At 42.8% G+C, this 24,874-nt stretch overlaps 1 protein-coding gene across 3 annotated transcripts in view; it reads right to left on the bottom strand.

Annotated features, from left to right (window-relative positions):
• The window catches only part of PLCE1 (phospholipase C epsilon 1), a 369,052-nt gene that overhangs the window by 70,172 nt on the left and 274,006 nt on the right, over positions 1–24,874 (bottom strand). For all 3 annotated transcript variants that reach the window (XM_069568060.1, XM_069568061.1, XM_069568062.1), the window contains 3 exons: positions 19,694–19,952; positions 17,483–17,688; positions 4,368–5,043 (listed from right to left, as the gene is read on the bottom strand). In XM_069568060.1, the coding sequence (XP_069424161.1) occupies positions 4,368–5,043; positions 17,483–17,688; positions 19,694–19,952 (1,141 nt within the window). The remainder of the gene's footprint in view (positions 1–4,367; positions 5,044–17,482; positions 17,689–19,693; positions 19,953–24,874) is intronic.

The raw sequence follows: 24,874 nt of genomic DNA, 5'->3' as shown, positions 1-24,874 counted from the left end.
GATAATGGGGGAGCTATGTATGTGTGGGGACAAGAGGTTTATGGGAAATCTCTGTACTTTCCTTTCAATTTTATAATAAACCTAAAAATGCCCTTAAAAAATAAAATCTTTAATAAAATTTAATAGACCCATTACCATGTACATATAAAAGAATCAGCCTCTACTGCTTGGGTTTTTCTAAATTCAGAACAGCTTAACATGGGCCAAGCTTTATTATTAATGGAAATATTTTAGGCCTGTAAAAGGCAGGATGCCTTTGTTTAATCTTTAAAGGAGACCTTCTGGGAACTAAAATGTACTTTGAATCTTCCTTTTGTTTTATACAAAACAATAAACTTGCTTGGGATGGATGAAAGATGTACCTTCTATTTTAAATTTGGGCTATAGCAAGTGAAGGTACATTCTCAGTTTTAGAAAACGTTTCATGTGAACCGTTCATGAGAATTAGGAAATTGATTCCTTAAAAAATATGCATGTACTTTTGGGACTTCCTTGGTGGTCAAGTGGTTAAGACTCCACACTCCCTTTGTGGAGGGTGTGGGTTCAGGCCCTGGTCAGGGAACTAGATACCACGTGCTGTAACTAAGAGTTTGCATGCCGCAGTGAAAAGATCCTGCATCCCAAGACTAAGGATCCAGCACGCAGCAACAAAGATCTAAGATCCTGAGTGCCACAATTAAGACCCATGGAGCTAAATAAATACAGATATATATTTTTAAATTCATGTACTTTTAACTTGGCATATCTTTGCATATCATACCTTAAAGACTCTTAAAACAATCTAACTCTTCAAATAGACGCCCCACTTTTTCCTTGGAGATAGCTAGAATCTGTTTCTGTTGTATACAAAAAGTTTACTGATAATCCTGTGTATAACCTCCTTGGCTTCCCAGAGATCTTTCCAAATATATGAGTTCTCAAGCTCTGCCCATAACTTTGAGCCAAAGCTCATGATACCGACCTTTCTTCCACATCCTGTATCAATTAAAAATTGATTAAATTAAATTAAAAATTTCTTGTATTCCTAGGCTTTGTTACAAATATCACTATTGGGAATTCCCTGGTGGTCTAGGGGTTAAGAATCTGTCTTTCAAGGCAGAGGACTCAGGTTCAAGCCCTGGTCAGGGAACTAAGATCCCACATGCCTTGGGGGACCTAAGTCCATGCCACAACTACTGAGCTCACAGGCTCTAGATCTCGTGCTTGGAAACAAAAGAAGCCCATGTACTGCAACAAAGACTCAGAGCAGAGTCCCCCCAAAACCAAACAAACAAAAGCAAAAGTCACTATTTTTTCTTGTCTTTTGCTTTATCTCTTGCTACTATTTCCATTAACTTAGTTTATATTCACAGCACTAAAATACTTGTATTTGAAAGTAACAGTACAAACATTCATCACACAAGAGGACTTGGATGTTAGGAATATTATTTTCTATATAAGCTCTTCCTAAATTGGGGATAAAGAAATATTCTTACATGGCTATTAGTGGAAGTTTGGAAGAAGTCAAGACCTTCCATACGTTACATTAGTTTATAGATATGTTTAAAATTTTCTTTTGTACTTTGGGACTTCTCAGAGCTTTAAATGTGTTAAGCTGTATTATAAACCACCAAGGGGGCATTTAGAATGATGCCGATTTGACTTTTTGTTCTCCAAGTGCCAAATTAGCATCTTTTTAATATTCCCTGATACAGTTTGGGAACTGGTCTATATGATGGAAAAATGAGTAGTCCGTTGATTTTCTTATTTCACTTAAAATAAGAAAATAAGTAGTCTGTTGACTTTCTTATTTCACTTAAAATAAGAAAGAAATCTTGAGTGTCTAAGACTGTTGTCTGTCTTAGGCAGCTTGTGCAGTACATTGTTTTGAGGATGAATGCCATCTGTTTTCAGAATTGATTGAGGTATATGGAGCCTTTTTGCCCTTACAGTGTGACAGCTTGGTTCCTCACGCGGGTGGAAGGATGGGGGTGGAGAGAAAAGAAGGGATAGAGCTGTGGTTACAACTGCGTAGGACCAAGTCAACTCCAAGTCACTTCCTCTGTCTCGGCTCCAGCAGCACCTCTTCTCATCCACTGTGGTCTCATCTGGTGACTCCTTCAGCATAAACTGAAGGTTGCCAGGGTAAATGAGAAACTCTGTGCTGTGTGTTAGTTGCTCAGTTGTATCCGACTCTGCGACCCCATGGACTGTAGTCCCCCAGGCTCCTCTACTGGAGTGGGTAGCCGTGCCCTTCTCCAGTGGATCTTCCTGACCCAGGGATCAAACTCGGGTCTCCTGCGTTGCAGGCCGATTCTTTACCATCTGAGCCACAGTACAGTACTGTGAACTTAGTAATGAGAAACTAAGTTGACTATACATGTTAATTCAGTTATTTTGTAAGATTGGGAAGGAAACTAATGGAGCAAAGAAACCACACAGGTTTGTGACAGTGACTGTAATTGAGCCCAAAGACTGGTTCATGACCAGACTGAATGCATTTTCATGACTATAGAAGGAATGACTGTAATTGAAAACCAATATTCATAATAGCTCCAGAGACCTTCCTTCCAAACAGCCGGAACCACTGAGAGCTCCCTGTGGAGTGGACAGGAAGCAAGCATTTTGGTTTCCATTTTATTTCAAAAAATATTTATTTATTTGGCTGTGCCGGGTCTTAGTTGCATCATGTGGGATCTTTAGTTGTGGAATGTGGGATCTAGCTCCCTGACCAGGGATAGAACCTGGGCCCCCTGTATTGGGAGCAAGGCATCTTAGCCCCTGGACCACCAGAGAGGTCCCTTGGTTTCCATTTTAGATGAGTTAACTAAAATTGGCTTTGTGCAGTGCAGCATAGTCATGTTTATAGGCCTATGTGCTTATTAATTAATCGAGTTCTTCAGGGTATGATCTCTACTCATTAAGAACTGTATGGATGTGGGGAAAGGGGAAAGAAGGGCCTTTACATATGTGACTCTACTAACATTCCAGAGCAGAAAATGTTTTAATTTGTCAGAACCATGTTAGAACTATGAAAAGTACATGAAAATCAATCCTTTGAGTAATTTAAGTCACAGTGGTATTTGTTCTGTGACACTAGAAAAGATAATTTCTCCCCCATAAGATAGAAAAGGGCTTCCCTTGTGGCTCAGCTGGTAAAGAATCTGCCTGCAATGTGGGAGACCTAGGTTCGATCCCTGGGCTGGGAAGATCCCCTGGAGAAGGGAAAGGCTACCCACTCCAGTATTCTAGCCTAGAGAATTCCATGAACTGTATAGTCCATGGGTCTCAAAGAGTCAGACACAACTGAGCTACTTTCACTCACACATGACACAAAAACATAGCAAAGAAAAACTGAATACTCTGTACAACTCATTTGACAATCCCACCAACAGTGTCACCTGGTAGCGGGGTTTATGACTCAATTTCCAAGCAATCTCTGCCTTCCTTCCTCCATAAGCAGGTGGCTCTAGTTACACCTGTGTCTGTCCTCACCACCTCATCTAACCCAGTCCTGGTGGACCTTTGGCTGGAGTGTCAAAGTACCTGATGCGTGTGTGTGTTCAGTTGCTCAGTTATATCTGACTTTTTGTGACCCCATGGATTGTACAGCATGCCAGGTTTTTCTGTCCATGACAGGCAAATATTGGAGTGGGTTGCCATTTCCTTCTCTGGGGATCTTCCCAACCCAAGGATCCTGATAGTTTAGGGTTAACAAAAAACTTACTCAGTTTAAGCTGCCTCCTAAGGGCTGTTGCCACTACAAATGAGGTTTGGAAGAACTCTAGTTATGACTATCTCATTTGGGAACGTTTCTTTTAAACTTACAAGTTCAACAGTTCGGCAGCAATACACAGTAAATTAAATAACTCCCTGAGAGTCACACAGCACATTAGAAGATGAAATAGGATTTCAGTTTCCAAAGTGAAGATTTCTAACACATCAGCTAGTCCCTAATAAGTGTAAAAGCATTCAGATTACAATGCTTCCATTTTCACTTTAAGTGAAAATGCTTATATTAACTTGTTTCTTTCCAGATGTGAGAAGTCACCATTTTCATACAGAATAATAATAGGACCTACTTTGAGCCAGACACTATGCTTTATATGTATGAATTTACATTATGGCTTTATACATATTAACTCAGTTAAGCCTCACAGTCATCCTTTGTACAATATGAATAATATCATAATTTTTCTCACTTTATAGATAAGAAACTAAGGCACAGAGAGGTTAAGTAAAAGCTGTTCAACATCACTCAGGCAGAAAGTTGACAGAGCTGGGAAAATGAGCCTTGGTGGTCTAGTTGTCCAGTGTGCTTTCACAAGATAAATCTGGAGAATCATACTACGGAGGAGACAGGGAAGGCTGCAGCCCTTTCCCCTTACCTGGTAGAGGCTGACGTACTGTTTCCGTAGCCACTGCTGTCTTTGGTCAGGGAACTTCCTCATCTTCCTCACCGCTCTAGTGAGCTCCAACAATCCACTGAAGAGCATCTTAGCTGTGTGCTTTGGTGCCACAAAGTGCAATAATCTATTGTCCGTGGTCTGCAGCCCGTAGAGCAGTGTCACGCCAGTCTCTGAGAGAGACATGTTACTCAGTTTGTTCTGAACACACACAGTGTGTATATCAATGTTAGGGTGTCCCATGTACACAGCCTTTGCTGAAAACAGATCCAAGATCCCCTCCACCAGGCCACTTAATCCAGCATTGCCCAGTAACGGGAATTTGCCAGGCTCAGACGTGTTACTGAGCACACCAAGTTTTGCTTTAGCACTGGCTGGGGAAGCAGTGGTGGGTTTTATCCAGGTCAAGGTGCTATTGTCAGGCTGAAGCTGGAGGAAGCAGCGGGCAGAAAGGTGCGTGTCCTGATCATAGTGGATGACTGTGGCCCCCTGCAACAGGAACTGGTGCACATCAGCTTGGATGGACAGCACGTACCATGGGATGAGCTCTATCCCATGGTCAAAGGCTTTCTGTGGCTCTTCTGATCCATGAGAGTCCCATTCTTTGGGCTGCTCAAAGATGTCATTTTCGGAATCCAACAAATCTCCAATTATAAACCTGATAGAAAGAGTTACAAATTTGATCTGTCTTATAACCAGAAGTAAGGACAACAGAAATCTTTCACTGATGCTGGACATCATTTTTAATTTCATTATAAATTCAAATTAGCATAGAAAATATAACATGTTAAAAGTCATAGACTGATTTTATATAGTGGTATTCTAAAATCTTATATTTAACAACCTGTCTAACCATAGGCTTTGAGGCCCCATGGACTATAGCCCGCCAGGCTCCTCTGTCCATGGAATTTTCCAAGCAAGTGTACTGGAGCAGGCTGAATAAAGGAACTACTATTTTATTATATTTTTAATATAAATAACAACAGTCTTCATTATTAGTCTTTCCTCTTGTGTTAAATACATACATTTTTGCAATTAATATGACCTACTTGCAAAGTAAGTTTTATTATTCTTTAAAATTTTTTTTAATTGGAGGATAATTGTTTTATACTATTGTGTTGACTCTTGTGATATATCAACCTGAATCAGCCCTAAGTATACATATTTTTTTAATCTATGGAGGAACTGAGGTTCAGAAGGAGTGAGTAACTGGCTCTAGGTTACCCAGCTCAGAAGAGACCTACCCAAGGCAGGAATTTGGTCCGCCTGACTCTCTTTCTTCTATTTGGCTACTTTGGTAGGAATGTGCCTAAGGTAGACTCATTCTCTTCAAAGCATGAGGAACTGTTACTAAGAGCAAGGCTTTTCACCGCTTGATCCACAGACATCACTAGCAAAGGGGTGAGTAAAATTGAGGAATTGGTCCATACATCCCTGGGAAGGGATGTTCCCATCACCTTGGGACACTTGGGCAGCTGACAGCCTCTTAGCGAGGTCTGAGAAGCGGCCTTGGGCTTCTCGGACTCTCAGTCTAGATCCTGGTCCCCGAGCAAGATCCCACTCCTGCTTTCAAACAGCAAAATGTTCTTCTTCCTTGCCTCACATAAACAGGTATTCTTAAGAAAGAAAAAAAATCCACAAGAGATCTTACAAATCTGATGATCAGAAGATCCTTTTCAAATAATCCTCACTGGAAATCACCCAAATGTCCAGCAACAATCAAATATACAAACAAAATTTGATGTATTCATATAACACCTGCCTGCACAGCGACGAAAGTAAGCATGCAATGGTTAACCACCTGCAGCAACACGGACAAATCTTAAGCAAGACATACAGGCACACATACTGTGTGATTACCTTAATGTAAATTTCAAAAAAGGAAAAATTACACTACATTGTTTAGAGAGGCATAAAGTGGTAAACTTATAAAGAAAAACAGAATGTATTATCACAAAATTCACAGCAGTGAATTTTTCTCTAGGGGGAAAGGTGGTGACATAATTGAGACAGGAAAACAGGGGTTTATAGGTACTGATAATGGGTGGTAGCTACGCATGTACTCACTTGAAACTATTAAAAAAATTAGTTAAAATTTTTTTCAGAATAGTTTTATATTAGGAGAGAAATTGCAAAGATAGCATACCCCATATCCAGTTTTTCCTATTATATTAACATCTTATATTAGGGTGGTGTATTTGACACAATTCATGAACCAATACCACAAAACACGACTATTTATTAAAGCCCATACTTTGTTTAGTATTAGTCTTTGTTAGTATTAGTCTTACACTTTGTTTAGTATTTATATTAGCCTTTGTGGCACGATCGGTGGAGTTATCGCCTTTGTCTGTTAACCGGAAGATTGGTGGTTCAAGCCCATCCAAGGATGCCCTTCTCTGTGTACCTTTGGGCTTCCCTGGTGGCTCAGACAGTAAAGAATCCACCTGTAATGCAGGAGATCTGAGTCAGAACCCTGGGTTGGGAATATCCCTTGGAGGAGGGCATGGCAACCCACTCCAGTATTCTTGCCTGGAGAATCCCCAAGGACAGAGGAGCCTGGTGGGCTGCAGTCCATGGGGTTGTGAAGAGTCAGACATGACTGAGTGACTTAGCACAGCACAGGACACACTTTGTTTAGATTTCTTTAGTTTTTTACCCATTTCCCTTTTCTGTTGCAGGATTCCATCCAGGGGCCCATATTACATTTAACCTTCATATTTCTTTATGTCATCGTTTCTCAGACTTTTCTTGATTTTATGATCTTGACAGTTGAACAGTGGTCAGGCATTTTGTAGAATGACCAACAATTCAAATTTGCCTGATAATTTTCTTCTAATTATTCTGGTGCTCTGGGTTCTGGGGAGGAAGACCACAGAGGCAAAGAGCCATTCTTGTCGCATCATATCCAGGGAACATACTAGCAACAGGACTTATGCTGTTGATGCTGACCTGGCTGAGGTAGTGCTAGTCCGTGTCCACATAAAGTTACTTAAAAACAACAACAACCTCCTTATACATTGTCCCCTTTGGAAGGAAGTCATTGTGTGCAGCCCACACATAAGGAAAGGTGAGTCTGTTCTACCTCCTAGAGGTCAGAGCATCCACACAAGTTATCTGGAATTCTGCATGAGAAATTTGTCTCTTCTCCCCGATGTGTTTGCTTAGTTATCACTTACATACGTGGACTTGTGAATATTTATGTAATATTTTGGGTTATAATCAAAGCTTCCCTGGTAGTTCAGACAGTAAAGAATCTACCCTCAATGCAGGAGACATGGGTTTGAGCCCTGAGTTGGAAAGATTCCCTGGAGAAAGGAATGGCTACCCACGCCAGTATTCTTGCCTGGAGAATTCCATGGACAGAGGAGACTGGCAGGCGACACAGTCCATGGGGTTGCAGAGTCGGATACAACTGAGCGATTTTCACTTACTTACTTGGGTTATAATCTAATACTATTTTATTTTGCTACTCAAATTGCTCCAGCTTTGGCCAACAGAATATAACTTTCTGTTGGCTCTTGTGCATCTTTGATATAACTTCATTATTTAGTTGTGTTTGTTTTTTTTTTTTTTCCTCAGCACTTATTTACTTTTTCTGGCACAAGATACTCCAGGCTCATCTTGTATGCTTCCTGCCCCAGTCTTGGAAGCAGTCATCTCTTCAAGGAGCTTTGCTTTCTTTCACTGAAGACTCATTAGAAATCAAGATCTGAGTTCTAGGTGCAAAGCCATTCTTTTTAATGCACTTTTCTTAATGCGCAATTGCAACCCACTCCAGTACTCTTGCCTGGAAAATCCCATGGACAGAGGAGCCTGGTAGGCTGCAGTCCATGGGGTCGCTAAGAGTCGGGCACAACTGAGCGACTTCACTTCACTTTCACTTCTTAATGTTATATCTCACCATAAAAAGTGAAGAAAGAATGAGAAAGGAAGAAAATCTTTTGTGTTTAAATTACCACAATCCCTCTGAAATTTCTCTCAGTAACAATGGGAAGCCAATACTCAGGTTCTCCTACATAATATTTCTGTCCTTTCTATACATATATTTAGCAAGATGGTTAGGGGCACAGCCTCTCGTCACTTTGGGTTTAATGTTAGACTTTACTTCCTCTTCACTGTGTGATCTAGTCAAATCGCTCAACCTCTCTGAGCCTCACTTTACTCATCTGCTAATGGCAAAAAGACAATACCCACTTTCAGAGAGTAATGGTGAAGCTCAAATGAGAATACCGGTAAGTGACTCAGCACAGACTCTGGCTCAGTAAAGTGCATGACTATATTTAAACATAAAAAAGATCAAGGTCTTATCCTGCCGCTTCTCCTTCCCACTTCCTTTTCTCCAGGCTAAATCAATCCAGCTGTTCCTCTAGAGGGGGCTTTCCTCAGGGCTGCATCCAAGTTCTTTAATCTTTTTATTTCCTTTCTCTGGGACCATTTCCACATTCTCCCTGTCATACTGCTAGCTGATTTTTTTTTTTTTCCACTAAGAGCAAGAAGGATTCAATTGGAGAGTATCAATACCCATGAAATGTAACATATGTTAATTTGGACATAGAACTTCTGATTTTAATTTAGCAAGAGAAATCGTGTTTTCCATATTCCATTTAATTTGAGTTCTGAGCTAAAGCAAGTATTTTCCAGTGAAAAACTATGGGCATTATGAAAAGTCGTGTCTGGAAAAGAAAAATTATGAGGCTTTTCTGGAGCCTGTTTCAACTGCTCAGCTATGATGTAAGCTGGGAGAGAATGGACACTATCTTTCTTAGCACCAGTTCTATTTTAGACACAAAAGAACTAACGCTAGGTGTTAATAATTCCTCTAAAAGGCAGTCTTCTAGGAACTAATGCCCAAGATAAAATTGGCAGTTGTAATAAAATAAAATCCCTTTAAAAAGGAAACTAGTAGCTTTGTCTCTTACATCATATAGTGAATTTTATGCACTTCTGTGCCTGATTCTGTCAGGAGACAAGTTTCTGTGGGTTTACAAGAAGGAATTAGGTGGGACTTAAAGAGTTACTCAGGAACCAAGTGGCATCAAAGATGTGGTACTGGCAAAAAAAAATTACCTAGTCAAATTTAGGTCATATGCCTTAAGGAGAGGACCAAGAAGTGAAAAGAGAAGGAAAGTTTATATTCAACCCCTGCCAAGAGGTTCTGAAGCATCCTTCAGTGAGAAACTATAAATTGACAGGTAGACCCCTTTCTAATGGTCCATGATGAAAATCTGTTTAAAAATATAGCTCATTTAAAAAATATTTACTTTTAAAATATTTATTTACTTGGCTGCACTGGGTCTTAGTTGGGGACATGGGACCTTTGACCTTCATCGCGGCATGAGGGCTCTTTCAGGTGCGGCATTTGAACTTCTAGATGCAGCATGTGGACCAGGGATCGAACCTGGGCCCCCTGAACTGGGAGGGTGTAGTCTTAGCCACTGGACCACCAGGGAAATCCCTAAAGATCTTACATTAGGGGAAATGTGGGCTACTTATCAGGCTTCCCAGGTGGCACTAGTGGTAAAGAACTCATCTGCCAATGGAGGAGACATCAGAGACTCAGGAAGATCCCCTGGAGGAGGGCATGGCAACCCACTCCAGTATTCTTGTCTGGGGAAGCCCATGGACAGAGGAATCTGGTGGGCTATAATCCACAGGGTTGCAAAGAGTCTGACATGACTGAAGCAATTTGGCACTAATTTTCTTCATAACATTTTGTTACTCCTGCAAAGTTAAAAGGATTACATAAACATGACTCATCAAGTGATAAGCCTAAATTTAATTTTGTAAGACAGGAAAAGGTGCACCTTTTCCAAAGGACTTGCTATAGCTGTACCCTGTAATAAAATTGAGAATTTAAACTTTGCTTCTGGCAAATTCTTGCTTTTAATTAACTTAGCACTTTCCTCAGCCATAGACAGCTTCTAAATTAAAGCTGCATAATGCAAGGACTTTAAAGCCAGCCTGCCTGAGGTTAAATTCTGGCCCTGCTAAATGTGAGACCTTGAATGAAATAGAATTGCTGGGAGGATTAACTAATTTAAATGTAAAGTATTTAAAACAGTGTTCGTTTAAAAGTAGGCTCTTGATAAATAATAGCATGTCAAATATTAGTAATATTATCATGGCCCAGTTTGTGTGTGCAAAGTCAATATCCTAAAACACAGCCACCCAAACAAACACTGCTTCTTTGTAAAAATGGTGTCCAAGTTTCATGCTGGGACTCAAGTGATAAACAAGCTTAAACTGAATGTCGTGCATGCATGCTCAGTTGCTCCATTCTGTCTCTTTCTGAATCCACGGACTATAGCCCGCCAGGCTCCTCTGTCTATGAAATTAATCAGGCGAGAATACTAGAGTGAGTTGCCATTTCTTCCTCCAGGGGATCTTCCAACCCAGGGATCAAACCCAGGTCTCCTGTATTGGCAGGTGGATTCTTTACCACTGAGCCACCTGGAAAGCCCTTGAATGTTGTGCAGATAGTGGGAAAATGGCTTTCTTTGTTACGGTAATAGAAGCAGGACTGGGTCTTTTGTACTGGCCAAGCAGATAGGAAAAGAGAGAAAGAGAAAGGGTCCTGGGTATCCCTAGTCCCAGAAACCCCTAACCGAGCCAGCCTTGGGGTGGGAGGAGATCGAGTTAAGGTCTTGGTTGGGCGGAGGCAGTCAGCTGTCCCTAAAGGATGTCGTGAGGTTGGTGTTTATAACGCTGTACCATTCTTCACGGAGAATAAGTGACTGGTTTCCTATCATTTTATTATTTCATTTGTGCACATAAGTGTGCATGTGTATGTGTGGCAAGTCCTGGTATCTATGATCTTTTCTCAGATACTCTACTTCCTTATGCTTAGCTTTTTAAAAAACTTTTTATTTTGTATCGGAGTATAGCTAATTAACAATGTTGTGATAGTTTCAGGTGAACAGCAAAGGAACTCACGCTTAGCTTTCTTATTTCTATCCTTGTGGGATCATCTTTCAGGGAAGTGTCTGAGGTTGTTGGGATGGGAGAGCAGTGAATACTCTATATTCTCCCATAAAGAAGGGCAGGGTGACTGAAAGCTGCTTCTCAAATGGTTACTGTTGCCACAGGTGCCCATACCTTAGTTCAGTTCAGTTCAGTTCAGTTCACTTCAGTCACTCAGTCGTGTCCGACTCTTTGCAACCCCATGAATTGCAACACGCCAGGCCTGCCTGTCCATCACCAACTCCCAGAGTTCACGCAGTCTCAGGTCCATCGAGTCGGTGGTGCCATCCAGTCATCTCATCCTCTGTCATCCCTTTCTTCTCCTGCCTCCAATCCCTCCCAGCATCAGAGTCTTTTCCAATGAGTCAACTCTTCACACGAGGTGGCCAAAGTACTGGAGTTTCAGCTTTAGCATCATTCCTTCCAAAGAAATCCCAGGGCTGATCTCCTTCAGAATGGACTGGTTGGATCTCCTTGCAGTCCAAGGGACTCTCAAGAGTCTTCTCCAACAACACAGTTCAAAAGCATCAATTCTTCAGTGCTCAGTCTTCTTCACAGTCCAACTCTCACATCCATACATGAGCACTGGAAAAACCATAGCCTTGACTAGATGGACCTTAGTCAGCAAAGTAATGTCTCTGCTTTTGAATATGCTGTCTAGGTTGGTCATAACTTTTCTTCTAAGGAGTAGGCATCTTTTAATTTCATGGCTGCAGTCACCATCTGCAGTGATTTTGGAGCCCCCCAAAATAAAGTCTGACACTGTTTCCACTGTTTCTCCATCTATTTGCCATGAAGTGATGGGACCAGATGCCATGATCTTCGTTTTCTGAATGTGGAGCTAAGGTCTCTGCTATTTGTGATGGTAGGCATTAATTACAATATCCACCATTTATATGCCTTTATAATGCAAAATCCCTTATTTTACATGTATCCTCTCACATAATCTTTACAACAATCTTATAAATAAAGCATTATAATCATTCCCATTTTACAGATTACAAAATTGAGGCTTGGTAGGCTTCCCAGGTCACTCAGAAGGTAAAGAATCTGCCTGCAATGCAGAAGTCCTGGGTTTGATCATTGGGTTGGGAAGATCCCCTGGAGGAGGGCATGGCAACCCACTCCAGTATCCTTGCCTGGAGAATCCCATGGACAGAGGACCCTAGTGGGCTACAGTCCATGGGGTCGCAAAGAATCAGACACGACTGACAGACTAAGCACAGTCCAACAGCAAGATTAAGTCACCTACCCCGGTGACACAAATAGTACATGATGGGGGCAACATTCAGTCCCAGAGAGTGTGACTGCAAGCTTTGAGTTCCAAATCATCCCAAACAGCCTCCCTTCTAAGGTTCTGCCTGAACTCGTTATCTGCTTATATCCAACTTCTCCAAATGGAATAATCCTTTTTAAGCAGTATTTTAGAGAGGGTGGACAATATTGATAATAAGAACTTGTGGCTCCTATATCACCCAACACTCTTCTCTATACACCTAAATAGTCTTAATTTCCATTTTCCTACAATAGTGCCATATGCTACTCTTATGCCTTCATGACTTACACTCACACAAGCAAAACTTATTTATTCTTCATACTAGTGAATTTGAAAAGTCATTATTAATGAGCTTTATAGGTCATATGAAATGTAACTGGACCACTTTTAGAATTTCAGTTCAGTTCAGTCGCTCAGTTGTGTCTGACTCTTTGTGACCCCATGAATTGAACCACGCCAGGCCTCCCTGTCCATAACCAACTCCTGGAGTTCACCCGAAGTCACGTCCATCGAGTCTGTGATGCCATCCAGCCATCTCACCCTCTGTCGTCCCCTTCTCCTCCTGTCCCCAATCCCTCCCAGCATCAGAGTCTTTTCCAATGAGTCAACTCTTTGCATGAGGTGGCCAAAGTACTGGAGTTTCAGTTTCAGCATCATTCCTTCCAAAGAAATCCCAGGGGTGATCTCCTTTAGAATGGACTGGTTGGATCTCCTTGCAGTCCAAGGGACTCTCAAGAGTCTTCTCCAACAACACAGTTCAAAAACATCAATTTTCAGCACTCAGCTTTCTTCACAGTCCAACGCTCACATCCATACATGACCACAGGAAAAACCATAGCCTTGACTAGATGGACCTTTGTTAACAAAGTAATGTCTCTGCTTTTGAATATGCTCTCTAGGTTGGTCATAACTTTCCTTCCAAGGAGTAAGCGTCTTTTAATTTCATGGCTGCAATCACCATCTGCAGTGATTTTGGAGCCCCCCAAAATAAAGTCTGACACTGTTTCCACTGTTTCCCCATCTATTTCCCATGAAGTGATGGGACCAGATGCTATGTTTAGATGCTCCTAATCTATAGGAACTAGAAATAAAAAGAAGTCGAGGGTTCCACAGTGACAAGAAATGCCTTCAGCACTGCAGGAGGAAAGATCCTGCCCTGCAGTTGATCACGTGGTCAGGCTCACAACCCAGCTCTGCTAGGCACCACTTAGGGAAGCGACTTCACCTCTCCAGGCACCACTTTCTCAACTGTACACGGAGATGATAAGTTGATGCCCTTAAGATCTCACTGACATTTTGAGATTATTTCAACCCTGTTCCTTTCCTGCTGAGGTCTTGAATTTCTTATGAATTATTTCTGGGGTTTCTGTCTATGTTTTGAGTAGGTATTCTGGCAGGAGTAGCTGAGATGTTTGAGAAGAATTATTAGAGCACCCTACAGGTTGGGTGAACCAAATGACCATGAGATCATCCCTTCTTTCTCTGATGTAATTTTCACAGGGTTGGTGGCTGCCATAGGAAAGGGACTGGAGGTTACTGTTTACAGAATCTTTATTTCAGCCAAATCAACAACAAAGCACAGTTCCCTTGGGTTTTGAGATCTGGAAATCCCTTTTTCACACACAGCCCTGTACTGGATATTTTAATGCAGGACTCTGGACCAGAAATGGATTCCCAAGTCCTGGCAGATGGTCCCAGGAACAGTGCTTGCTGATCCGGTTTCAGTGAATTCTATTAAACACCCCCACCCTCATCTCTTAAACACCCCAACCTCATCAGTAGTTCTTTTCAAAATAGCCATCATGTAGGGTAAGGAAATTTACCAGTACCGAGGTACATAAATTTCAATGTCAGGATTTCAACCTGACTTCTTGGGTTTTGTAAAAGAAGTATTTGCAGTTTTGTGCTTCTTTTCCCCTTCCAAGAGTGCTTACAAGCGGCGTCTAGAAAATGGGAAGTAGAAAAGCAGTGATCTTAGAATGTAGATGATAAAATGATTAGGGAGGGGACAAAGGAACAAGCAGAGAATTGAAAATAATGATTTCAAAAGAGGTGATGGTATGAGGTATGAAATTTGAAGGAAATCCAGTCAAAAGGAAAAAGACGGTAAAGAAAAACTCAGATGCCTGGTCTCTGAGTCTCAACCAAAAGTGAAGTGAAGTGAAATGAAAGTCATGTCCACGACTCTTTGCGACCCCATGGACTATACAGTCCATGGAATTCTCCAGGTCAGAATACTGGAGTGGGTAGCTGTTTCCTTCTCCAAGGGATCTTTCCAACCCAGGGACTGAACCCAGGTTTCCTGCACTGCAGGTGGATTCTTTACCAGCTGAGTCACAAGCATTCCTGAAAGTATTTTTAGAACACCTATAAGTAACATATACATCTACACACACACACACAGCCCCAAGTGAAGGTTGTTATAAAAAAATAATCATATGAAATTTTATCTATTCAGAGATGATATATCCTTTATTGGAGGATTTAAGGAAGGAATTTCAGCCAGATCTCAGTATGAGGAACAGGTATGCTTGTCCCAAACATCTGTTTGATTTTTCTTACAAAGACTGTGACTCCTGATTCCCTCTTTTTCATGGTCACTATCTTAGAACAAAATTTAGTCACTGTAAAGACTGCATAGTATACGTTTCTGTATGCTTTATTTTTTCCTATCCTGCTTCCCTTTTCCCTTCATACCTTCGATTATTTACATTTATTCTTATAAGCATCTACAAAATATTTTGTGGGAGGATGTAGATATATACACAGATACCTGTGTATAGAGACAGGTAGACAGAGGTAGATGGAGATTAAGGAGTTAAGGGCTATGAGAGGCCTCTGTGCTTATTTGTAGATGGTCCTCTCTCTGTTTATATATGGTGGCACCAACATCACAAAAATTAGTGAGAAACTTTCAAATAATCTTTGACTTGAGACCAACTTAAAAAGAACAATCGGTAGAAACTACTTGTGAAATTTGAGCTTTAGGCATGTGACACCGTGGTAAGGGCAATATTGGTTCATTTTGAGCACCTGGATCCCCTATGGGGGAATGAGCTAGGAGATGAGGTTTGGAAAAAAGCTCAAAGACTTTGGAAAAACCGGGAATATAGGTTCATCTCTTTAATAACAATGCTTGGGATTCAGGCACAAGGTGTTCATTTCTGTGTTCACAACTGATTCTGAGGATCCAGCACTACAATTCCAAAGGAATTATTTTCCAGAAACACTGTCTCTTCCCCATGTAGGCTCATACACACACAGTCATCCAGGAAAGACTTTGCAAAACAAACAGCGATGTCTTACAAGGACTGGGAGACAACTGCCAGGTATGACTCGTGAGTATGCCACACAAATAGAACCTTTTGTGGCCAAGATGTCAAAGCCAGCAGATGTTCTGCTTTGGGCTCATGCTCAAGGATTCTTCCAGGTGGACCAGACTCTGCTTTGAGTTGGGCTTGACCATGAGTAAATGGCCTTGAAGAGATGCAATGCCTACCCTAAGACCATTGATTTCTGAACTTCTCATTTGGTCTGGGTTAAGCAAGCATGTCATGGGTAGACTGCAGTGCTTGGCAATAAACAGCAATCGAAACAGCCAAGCAATCACAACGCTGCAGATGCCCCCTGAAAGCGAGATCCTGGAAGCACTGCAGTGCTTCTCAGTCATTGATGAGCTGCCTTAGAATCATCAGAAGCTGGGGGAGCTCTGAGACAGTGCTGATTTCTGGGTATGACTGACTCCAGGCCTGCTGCTGCTGCTGCTGCTGCTAAGGCGGTTCAGTCGCGTCCGACTCTGTGCGACCCCATAGACGGCAGCCCCCCAGGCTCCCCTGCCCCTGGGATTCTCCAGGCAAGAACACTGGAGTGGGTTGCCATTTCCTTCTCCAATGCATGAAAGTGAATAGTGAACGTGAAGTCACTCAGTCGTGTCCGACTCTTCTTGACCCCATAGACTGCAGTCAACCAGGCTCCTCCGTCCATGGGATTTTCCAGGCAAGAGTACTGGAGTGGGTTGTCATTGCCTTCTCCACCACTAAATCAGTATATTTGATTTAAAAAATGTTAATATTCGCCCCATGCCTTACCCAGTAACTAATAAACCCTTTTTTAAAAATTAGTTTTTTAATTGAAGTATTGGGGCTTCCCAGGTGACACAGTGGTAAAATTAGCCTGCCAGGGCAAGAAATACAGGAGATGCTAGTTCAGTCCCTGGGTCGGGAAGATCCCCTGCAGGAGGAAATGCAGCCCACTACAGCATTCCTGGCTGGAAATTCCATAGACAGAGGAGCCTGGCGGGCTATAGTCCATTGGGTTGCAAAGAGTCAGACACAAGTGAGCAACTAACATACATACACAAACACATCAAAGTATAGTTGATTTATAATGTGTACTCTGGACACTATTGGAGAAGGGAATGGCAACCCACTCCAGTATTCTTGCCTGGGAAATTCCATGGACGGAGGAGTCTGGTGGGCCACAGTCTGAAAGTGAAAGTGAAGTCAGTTAGTCGTGTCCGATTCTCTGAGACCCCATGGACTGTAGCCTACCAGGCTCCTCTGTCCATGGCATTTTCCAGGCAAAAGTACTGGAGTGGGTTGCCATTTCCTTCTCCAGGGGATCTGCCTGACCCAGGGATTGAATCCAGGTCTGCCATGTTGCAGGCAGACGCTTTAGCATCTGAGCCACGAGGGAAGCCGGGCTATAGTCTATGGGGCTGCAAAGAGTTGCACATGACTGAGCAACTAACGCATACATGGATGCTATTTACAACCTGAAACCAAACTGGAGTAGGGAAAAGAAGAAATGAGAATCCCAATTTTTAAATCCCATGTAAAACATCCCATGTAAAACTTACTGCCATCGGGCTTTATCCTTCAGGGAATTTTTCCCTGAGCTGCTCCCTTCACTGGAGCTGTCCTCCTCCTCTGTCTCCAGACTTCGACTGCAGCTCCTGATGATCTGAAAGATGCTGTTGACAGTGGACTCCTTCTCTGAATTCTTTAAGCCATTCTGTCCCACTCGTTGTAAGAAATTATCTTGTCCACTATAATCGGCTACAAACTACAGAGAAATATATTGAGGATTCGTTATCGCAGCTTCACATACTACATCTAAATAACCTACTTGGCTAGAGAAATGAAATCATAACAGTCATAAATAATGGCATTTGTGCCTATTTTATTGGGGGGAAAACCAACCTCCAGGAAAAACATTTTTTCCTTTCACCACATGAAATACCAGACTTACTCTTGTTTCTATTAAGACAACTTCAGTCCCTCTAGGAATCAACACTCCACTTCGAGTTTATAACACAAAAAGCAATATTATTTCAAGGTTCCCTAGGGATAAGATTAGCCACTTTACAGAGGAAGGACAGAGTTATTTTATTCCTGTAGTGAGAATTGAGAAAAACCATGACAGAAATCTATTATTCTATGGAACCAGATAAAATTACTGGGGCCCAAGGAAATGATCAAGGAAGGGGGACATTTTACTTTATTTCCCATATATCTTAACAGTAACACAGAGGCTTCTTGATGATTTATAAGCTCTTATTGTCTGTATTTGTAACCAGGGAAGTATCTCCCATCAGAGGTCAGAGGGATGGCTAGGCCATGAGATATGGAGTTCCCTACTTCTGAGATGTGAGGCAGCCAGTGCGGGGACAGCTTGGGGGGCTTGCTTTAAGCTTTCTGCTTAATTTCTTGCACTTTTTTTTTTTGTTATTTAGTCACTAAGTCATGTTTGACTCTTTCTGACTCGTGGGCTGTAGCCTGCTAGGCTCCTCTGTTCACGGGATTTTTTCAGGCAATAACACTGGAGTGAGTAGCTACTTCCTCCTCTAGGGGATCTTCCCAACCCAGGGATTGAACTTGTGTCTCCTGCACTGCGGGCAGAATCTTTAATGCTGAACCACTGGGGAAGTCTCTTCTTGCACTTTATGCCCTCTCTTGCAAGCCAGGGAGACAGAAGCCAGTAATGCTGCCAGCACCTGTCAGGGGCTCTAAGTCTCCCTGATACCAGGTAATTCTTTTGCTCCCAGGGGACCTGGAAGAGACTGCAGTTTTAGGAGAGTCTTCCCACTGTCACTAAGAAGGGGTATGAATGAGGGTGAGAAAGAGACAGAGAGAAGGAGAGAGGGGGAGAGTGTGTGTATGTAAGGTCAACAGTGGGTGCTGGCATCATGGTGAGAATGACTTTAGATTCCGGGCATGGGACTCCTCAAATTTCTCCATAAAGTCTCCCACCTTTCAATTCCTTCTTTCATTTCTAAACACCGTATAGAAAGGTGTCTGTATATTCTGTTTCTCAGTGCCTCTTCTCTGCACTGCCCAACACTCTGAGTCTAAGCTCATGTGGTCCTTCCCATGCTGGGGGTTGGGAATGAGCAGCAATGGGCTGGGGACAGCATGATCAGGAGCCCAGAGCGCATCCTTAGAGGACACACCAGATTCCCAGAGTGGAGGAAAAAAAGGCAGCACTGACTTCCCCTCAGTCTCTCTTCCACTGACCCCAAAATGTTACTGCTCTCATCTAACTTCTTATATCCCCTTCACCCATTTTCACCTAACAAGAGAGGAAAATCCCATGAACTTTAAGAAAAAACACCCAGGAAAACAACACCATTTGTACATTGCCCCATTAAAGCTAACTTAATATAAAGCCCCAACAGTGCTAGTTGGCCTCTTTTCTTTGGAATGTTCAAGACCTAGTAAAAGTGAAACTGTCAGCTGCTCAGTCATGTCCGACTCTTTGTGACCTCATGGGCTGTAGCCTGCCAGGCTCCTCTGTCCATGGAGTTCTCCAGACAACAATACTGGAGTGGGTTGCCATTCCCTTCTCTAGGGGATCTTTCTGATCTAGGAATCGAACCCAGGTCTCCTGCATTGCAGGCAGATTCTTTACCGTCTGAGCCACCAGGGAAGCCCCCAAGGATCTGTTACTCAACACAACTGTGACAAGGGATAACCCTGGGCTCAGAGATGTCTCTCTTCTGGCTTCAGTGTGTGACAAGCCAGGAGGCAACAGTGACTCTTCAGATCATGAGAGTTTTGAAAGGTCTCACCTCCAGAGTTTCTTCCTGTGAATTGTACCTCGGGCAAAGCTTCATGAGGCCAGAGGCTCCGTCCAGCACCTCACAGAGCTCCTTCAGAAACACCCCGCAGAAGGGAACCACCTTGCAGCCGGGGATGTGCAGCGCTCGGGTCACCACCTTCCTGTACTCGCAGGAAGACTCGTGCTGGGCCATGGCGTCCTTCAGGCTCCTCATGGTCTCCAGGTCAGACTGGTCCATAAACTGCCACATTTTTAAAACTTTTCTTGACCTATGGCAAGTCAGAGACATTGTTTTTAGGCCAAAGTGGAAATAATACCATTTACAGTAAACAGCTTAAATTCTGTATGAAATTCATTTCTGTTTATGTTTCCTTTCTGTTTTAATATTTACTTAGGATTCACATTGCCACCTACTTCCGCAAGTGATGTGAATATTACTTTAATAAATTGAAACATGAAATTAAACAGAGATATATACAAAAACACACGTGGGGGGAGCTAAATTCGGAAGGTGGGCACTGAACTTAAGTTTGAGTTTTTCTGGTTTCCCAAAAGGGAAACCTGATGGGTAATATGGTTTTTACAAATATTTATGGAGGATCACTCACAGAAAATGTGTTCCATCCACTCCTCTTGATCTTTTAAACATAACTGGATGAGGCCAGTCCTGCAGTGATGCCCACAAAGCCTGTTTTGGCCTCTTCTATTGAACTGCTTCAACTGACATTAAGTCACTGGCCTGTCTTGAGGGACCTTATCTTAAAGTATTATTTGCAGAACGGGATGTTAAATGAGAGTCTTCCTATGTTTAAATTGCTGCTAAGAACAACAGCTGACATTGAACCCCACCTTCTGAAGTGAGACAGCGTGTTGTCACCAGGAGACTCAAAGTGTTCTCCCTGCAGAGGTTTCCCACCCTGCATCAGCAGAGAGCTGGGTCTGAGCAGCTAAGCGGAGACTTCTTTGCAGAGGGTTGTCAGGACATGGTAAGTGAGAAGGAGGACACCTCCCCAAGTTCAGGGGCTTCAGGGAACTTCATGGAGAGGCTTGCCCATGTTCTGGCAGCTTGTTGATCATGTGGACTGCCTGGTGTGTGACTTCCTGGGAAAGTTTAAACACGAGAGGCTGCCTGGGGCCGCGGGATGGCTATGTGAGGGGGAAGGATCTGGTGGGAGTGCTTTGCGTCTGCAGAGCCTGGGTGGGCAAAGTCCTGGGGCTTTCTGTGAGTCTGGAATGGACCCTGAGAGGCAGCAGGGCTTGAGTTATCTTGAAAGGCTTCCCTCCAAATAAGGGGGCCCTAGTGGAAAGAGTCTGTAAGGGTAGGACTTCCAGAACTAAATGCTGTGGGGGAGGACTGAGTAGTTGGCTGGGGGTGTACCACCCCTCTCCAGGTGATGGTACGGGGGGTTGCTTCCGGACAGAAACTGGGGGGAGTTAGGTCAGGTAAGTAGGAAGTGACCCTGAAAAGACCCCACATGGCTCTCTGTGGGGTTGCCAAGGCCGGATCACAGCGGCCCCAGACAAGTTAGACTGGCTCCCTTTACCCCTCCTCCCTTCTTCTCTCCTATCCTGCCCATATTTTCTGCAGGAACCCTGAGCTGGAGACAGAGGGAGAGAAAAGATAAATTATATCTTCCCACCCTACTGCAGCTTTTTTTTTCTTTTTTACTGCAGCTTTCTGAGACTGGTAGGGCTGTGAAATTGGGGAAAGGGTGAAGCTTTTCTTCCTTTTTTTTTTCTTCCCAGGTGGCGCTAGTGGTAAAGAACCAACCTGCCTGCCAGTGCAGGAGACATCAGAGACACAGGTTTGATCCCTGGGTTGGCAAGATCCCCTGGAGGAGGGCATGACAATCCACTCCAGTATTCTTGCCTGGAGAATCTCATGGACAGAGGAGCCTGGCGGGATACAGTCCATGGGGTCACAAAGAGTCAGACACGACTGAAGCGACTTAGCAGCAGCAGGAGTGTGGCATACAGGATCTCAGTTTCCTGACCAGGGATTGAACCCATATCCCATGCAGTGGAAGTGTGGAGTGTTAACCACTGGACCATCAGGGAAGTCCCTTTACTTCTTTTTTTGAATTTTTAAATGAAAACTTGAAGCTCTGATTTATATAAGACTGGATTAAAAAATCATTGCTGCTGCTGCTGCTGCTGCTAAGTCGCTTCAGTCGTGTCCGACTCTGTGTGACCCCATAGAAGGCAGCCCACCAGGCTTCCTCGTCCCTGGGATTCTCCAGGCAAGAACACTGGAGTGGGTTGCTATTTCCTTCTCCAATGCATGAAGGTGAAAAGTGAAAGTGAAGTCGCTTAGTCATGTCTGACTCTAGTGACCCCATGGACCGCAGCCCACCAGGCTCCTCCGTCCATGGGATTTTCCAGGCAAGAGTACTGGAGTGGGGTGCCAGTGCCTTCTCCGAAAAAATCATTAGGTAATATCTAAGACAGCCAAAAGACATCAAGAAGTACAACACAACAAACACTCATGCATCGACCTCTCAGTTTAAAAAAATAAAGCATTCATAATATGACTGAGGCCCCAGAGGACTCCTCCATGAACACACCCGCCTCCCTTCCTCACCACAAGGGACCATGACTGCAACTTTATTGCGCTCCTTCCCTGACAATTCCTCATACTTTCTCAACTTGGGCAGATATTGCTAAGCAGTTTGTACAATTGTTGTGCATTTTAAACTTTATACAAATGATGTCACACTGTAGGCAACCTGCCTACGATTCTGGGGTTCACTAGCGCTCAAGGGCATAGGTGAAGGAGATGACTTATTAACTACACAAGTGATGGGGAAAGACACAGGGGGCCCAAGGTACATTCCAGAGTTCAGGGGAAGAAGAGCCAATCAGCAGGTTTGAAAGATAGTGAGGTCAGAAAAATAAAACTGTCTCCTGATTTCACCCCACTGGGTTCAACTTGTCCTACAACCAGTTCCTTATAAGGTGGTGAGAATCCATTTGGGGTCAAGGAATGGAGGTTTAAATAAATGAAGTGAACACATGAATGAGACTTGGTTCTCATTATCTGATCATCATTTTTTTCCTGAGTCATGATATGTGGGTGGGGTAGGAGACAAACCTTAGTAAAGAGCAATGGGTTTTTGTTAGACTGAGAACTGACACTTTTAAAAAAGAAACTTTATTTCTTTTCATGAGTAAAAAGGTATGCCCATTGTAGGCAATCTCAACAATACCAAAAATATAGAAAATCCACTCACAGCTCTTCCAACCACAGACAACAGTAGGTATATTTCCTTCCAGTACTTATCCTATTTGTGTCTGTCTGGTCTAAATATTTTATACCTTTTGTTGCATAAATATTGCTGAGGTTATTAAGTATGGACAGCTTTGTTCCCAGGTAGTTTTATATATTCTATGTTACTTGATGTCCTATGATATTAAAATTATTATAAACATTGTTTTTGGTGATTAAATAATACTCCAGTGTGTAGATGCATCATGTTATTTCCTTCATTTTTCTATTATTGTTCATTGGGTTATTTTATTTTATTATTTTAAAACCAAGGTGTCATTGACATTTGGGTTATTTTATATTGCCATTAACATTGAGTAAATATTGCTGCATGGAAATCTTTGTACTTCTGCTCATTTCCTGTAAACAGCTGAGAATTTAGTTTGAGAAAGCAAAATGTACAGAGGTGACAGAAAAGCAGTCACTTCACAATAAGGTTGTGCCCCCTTCTCCTCTAATTGTTTTAAAAATAAAAAAATTCAGTTATCTTGATGCAGTTCAATTACTTGTAATCTAAATACTTTCAGACTTGAAAGTGCACATGTGAGCTCTTCTTCCACAATCATTCCATCATAAGGACATCTAGTAACTTACCTCCTGTATCTACTGTTCTGGCTGACGAACTATTAAACCTGGTAGTTTTACCCATCTATTTGTAAAGACTAATTCAGCCTTAAGCCAAATATAGGAGTGTAAAACTAGGTAGCAGTGGGTTTGGGGTAGCCAGGAATCAGTGGTAAGGTTTAGCTGCTTTGACATTATTTCTCATCTAAGAAAGAATTACCTGGCTCTATAGACTTCCCTCTCGGCCACGCTATGCACGTCAAAGTAAAAAGCTGGCTTAAAGCTCAACATTCAGAAAACGAAGATCATGGCATCTGGTTCCATCACTTCATGGCAAATAGATGGGGAAACAGTAGAAACAGTGTCAGACTTTATTTTGGGGGGCTCCAAAATCACTGCAGATGGTAACTGCAGCCATGAAATTAAAAGACACTTACTCCTTGGAAGAAAAGTTATGACCAACCTAGACAGCATATTCAAAAGCAGAGATATTACTTGGCCAACAAAGGTCTGTCTAGTCAAGGCTATGGTTTTTCCAGTGGTCATGTATGGATGTGAGACTTGGATGGTGAAGAAAGCTGAGTGCCGAAGAATTAATGTTTTTGAACTGTGTTGTTGGAGAAGACTCTTGAGAGTCCCTTGGACTGCAAGGAGATCCAACCAGTCCATTCTAAAGGAGATCAGGCCTGGGATTTCTTTGGAAGGAATGATGCTGAAGCTGAAACTCCAGTACTTTGGCCACCTCATGCAAAGAGTTGACTCATTGGAAAAGACTCTGATGCTGGGAGGGATTGGGGGCAGGAGAAGAAGGGGACGACAGAGGATGAGATGGCTGGATGGCATCACTGACTCGATGGATGTGAGTCTGAGTGAACTCCGGGAGTTGGTGATGGACAGGGAGGCCTGGTGTGCTGCGATGCATGGGGTCACAAAGAGTCGGACATGACTGAGAGACTGAACTGAACTGAACTGATAGACTTCCCTGGTGGCTCAGCTGGTAAAGAATCCACCTGCAATGCAGGATACCTGGGTTCAATCCCTGCATTGGGAAGATCTCCTGGAGAAGGGAAAGGCTACCCACTCCAGTATCTTGGCCTGGAGAATTCCATGGACTACAGCTCATGGGGTTGCAAAGAGTCAGACATGACTGAACAACTTTCACTTTCACATGGACTTCTTGGATTTTGAATTCAAACTAAGTTGGGTCTAAAAGTCACGTTTCCCCAAGGCCTCCATTGGGCATTATGAGGCTATTCTTTGTATCAAGAGACTCTCTAATACATGGTACATGGCAGACAACCTCCAAGATGGCCTCCAAAGATCCACACTTCCTGCTGCGGTGTGGTCCCCACCCACAGTGAG

Source organism: Ovis canadensis, chromosome 22 (assembly GCF_042477335.2).
Source record: "Ovis canadensis isolate MfBH-ARS-UI-01 breed Bighorn chromosome 22, ARS-UI_OviCan_v2, whole genome shotgun sequence".
Lineage (NCBI taxonomy): Eukaryota > Metazoa > Chordata > Mammalia > Artiodactyla > Bovidae > Ovis > Ovis canadensis.
This window is presented reverse-complemented; position numbering and strand designations above follow the sequence as displayed.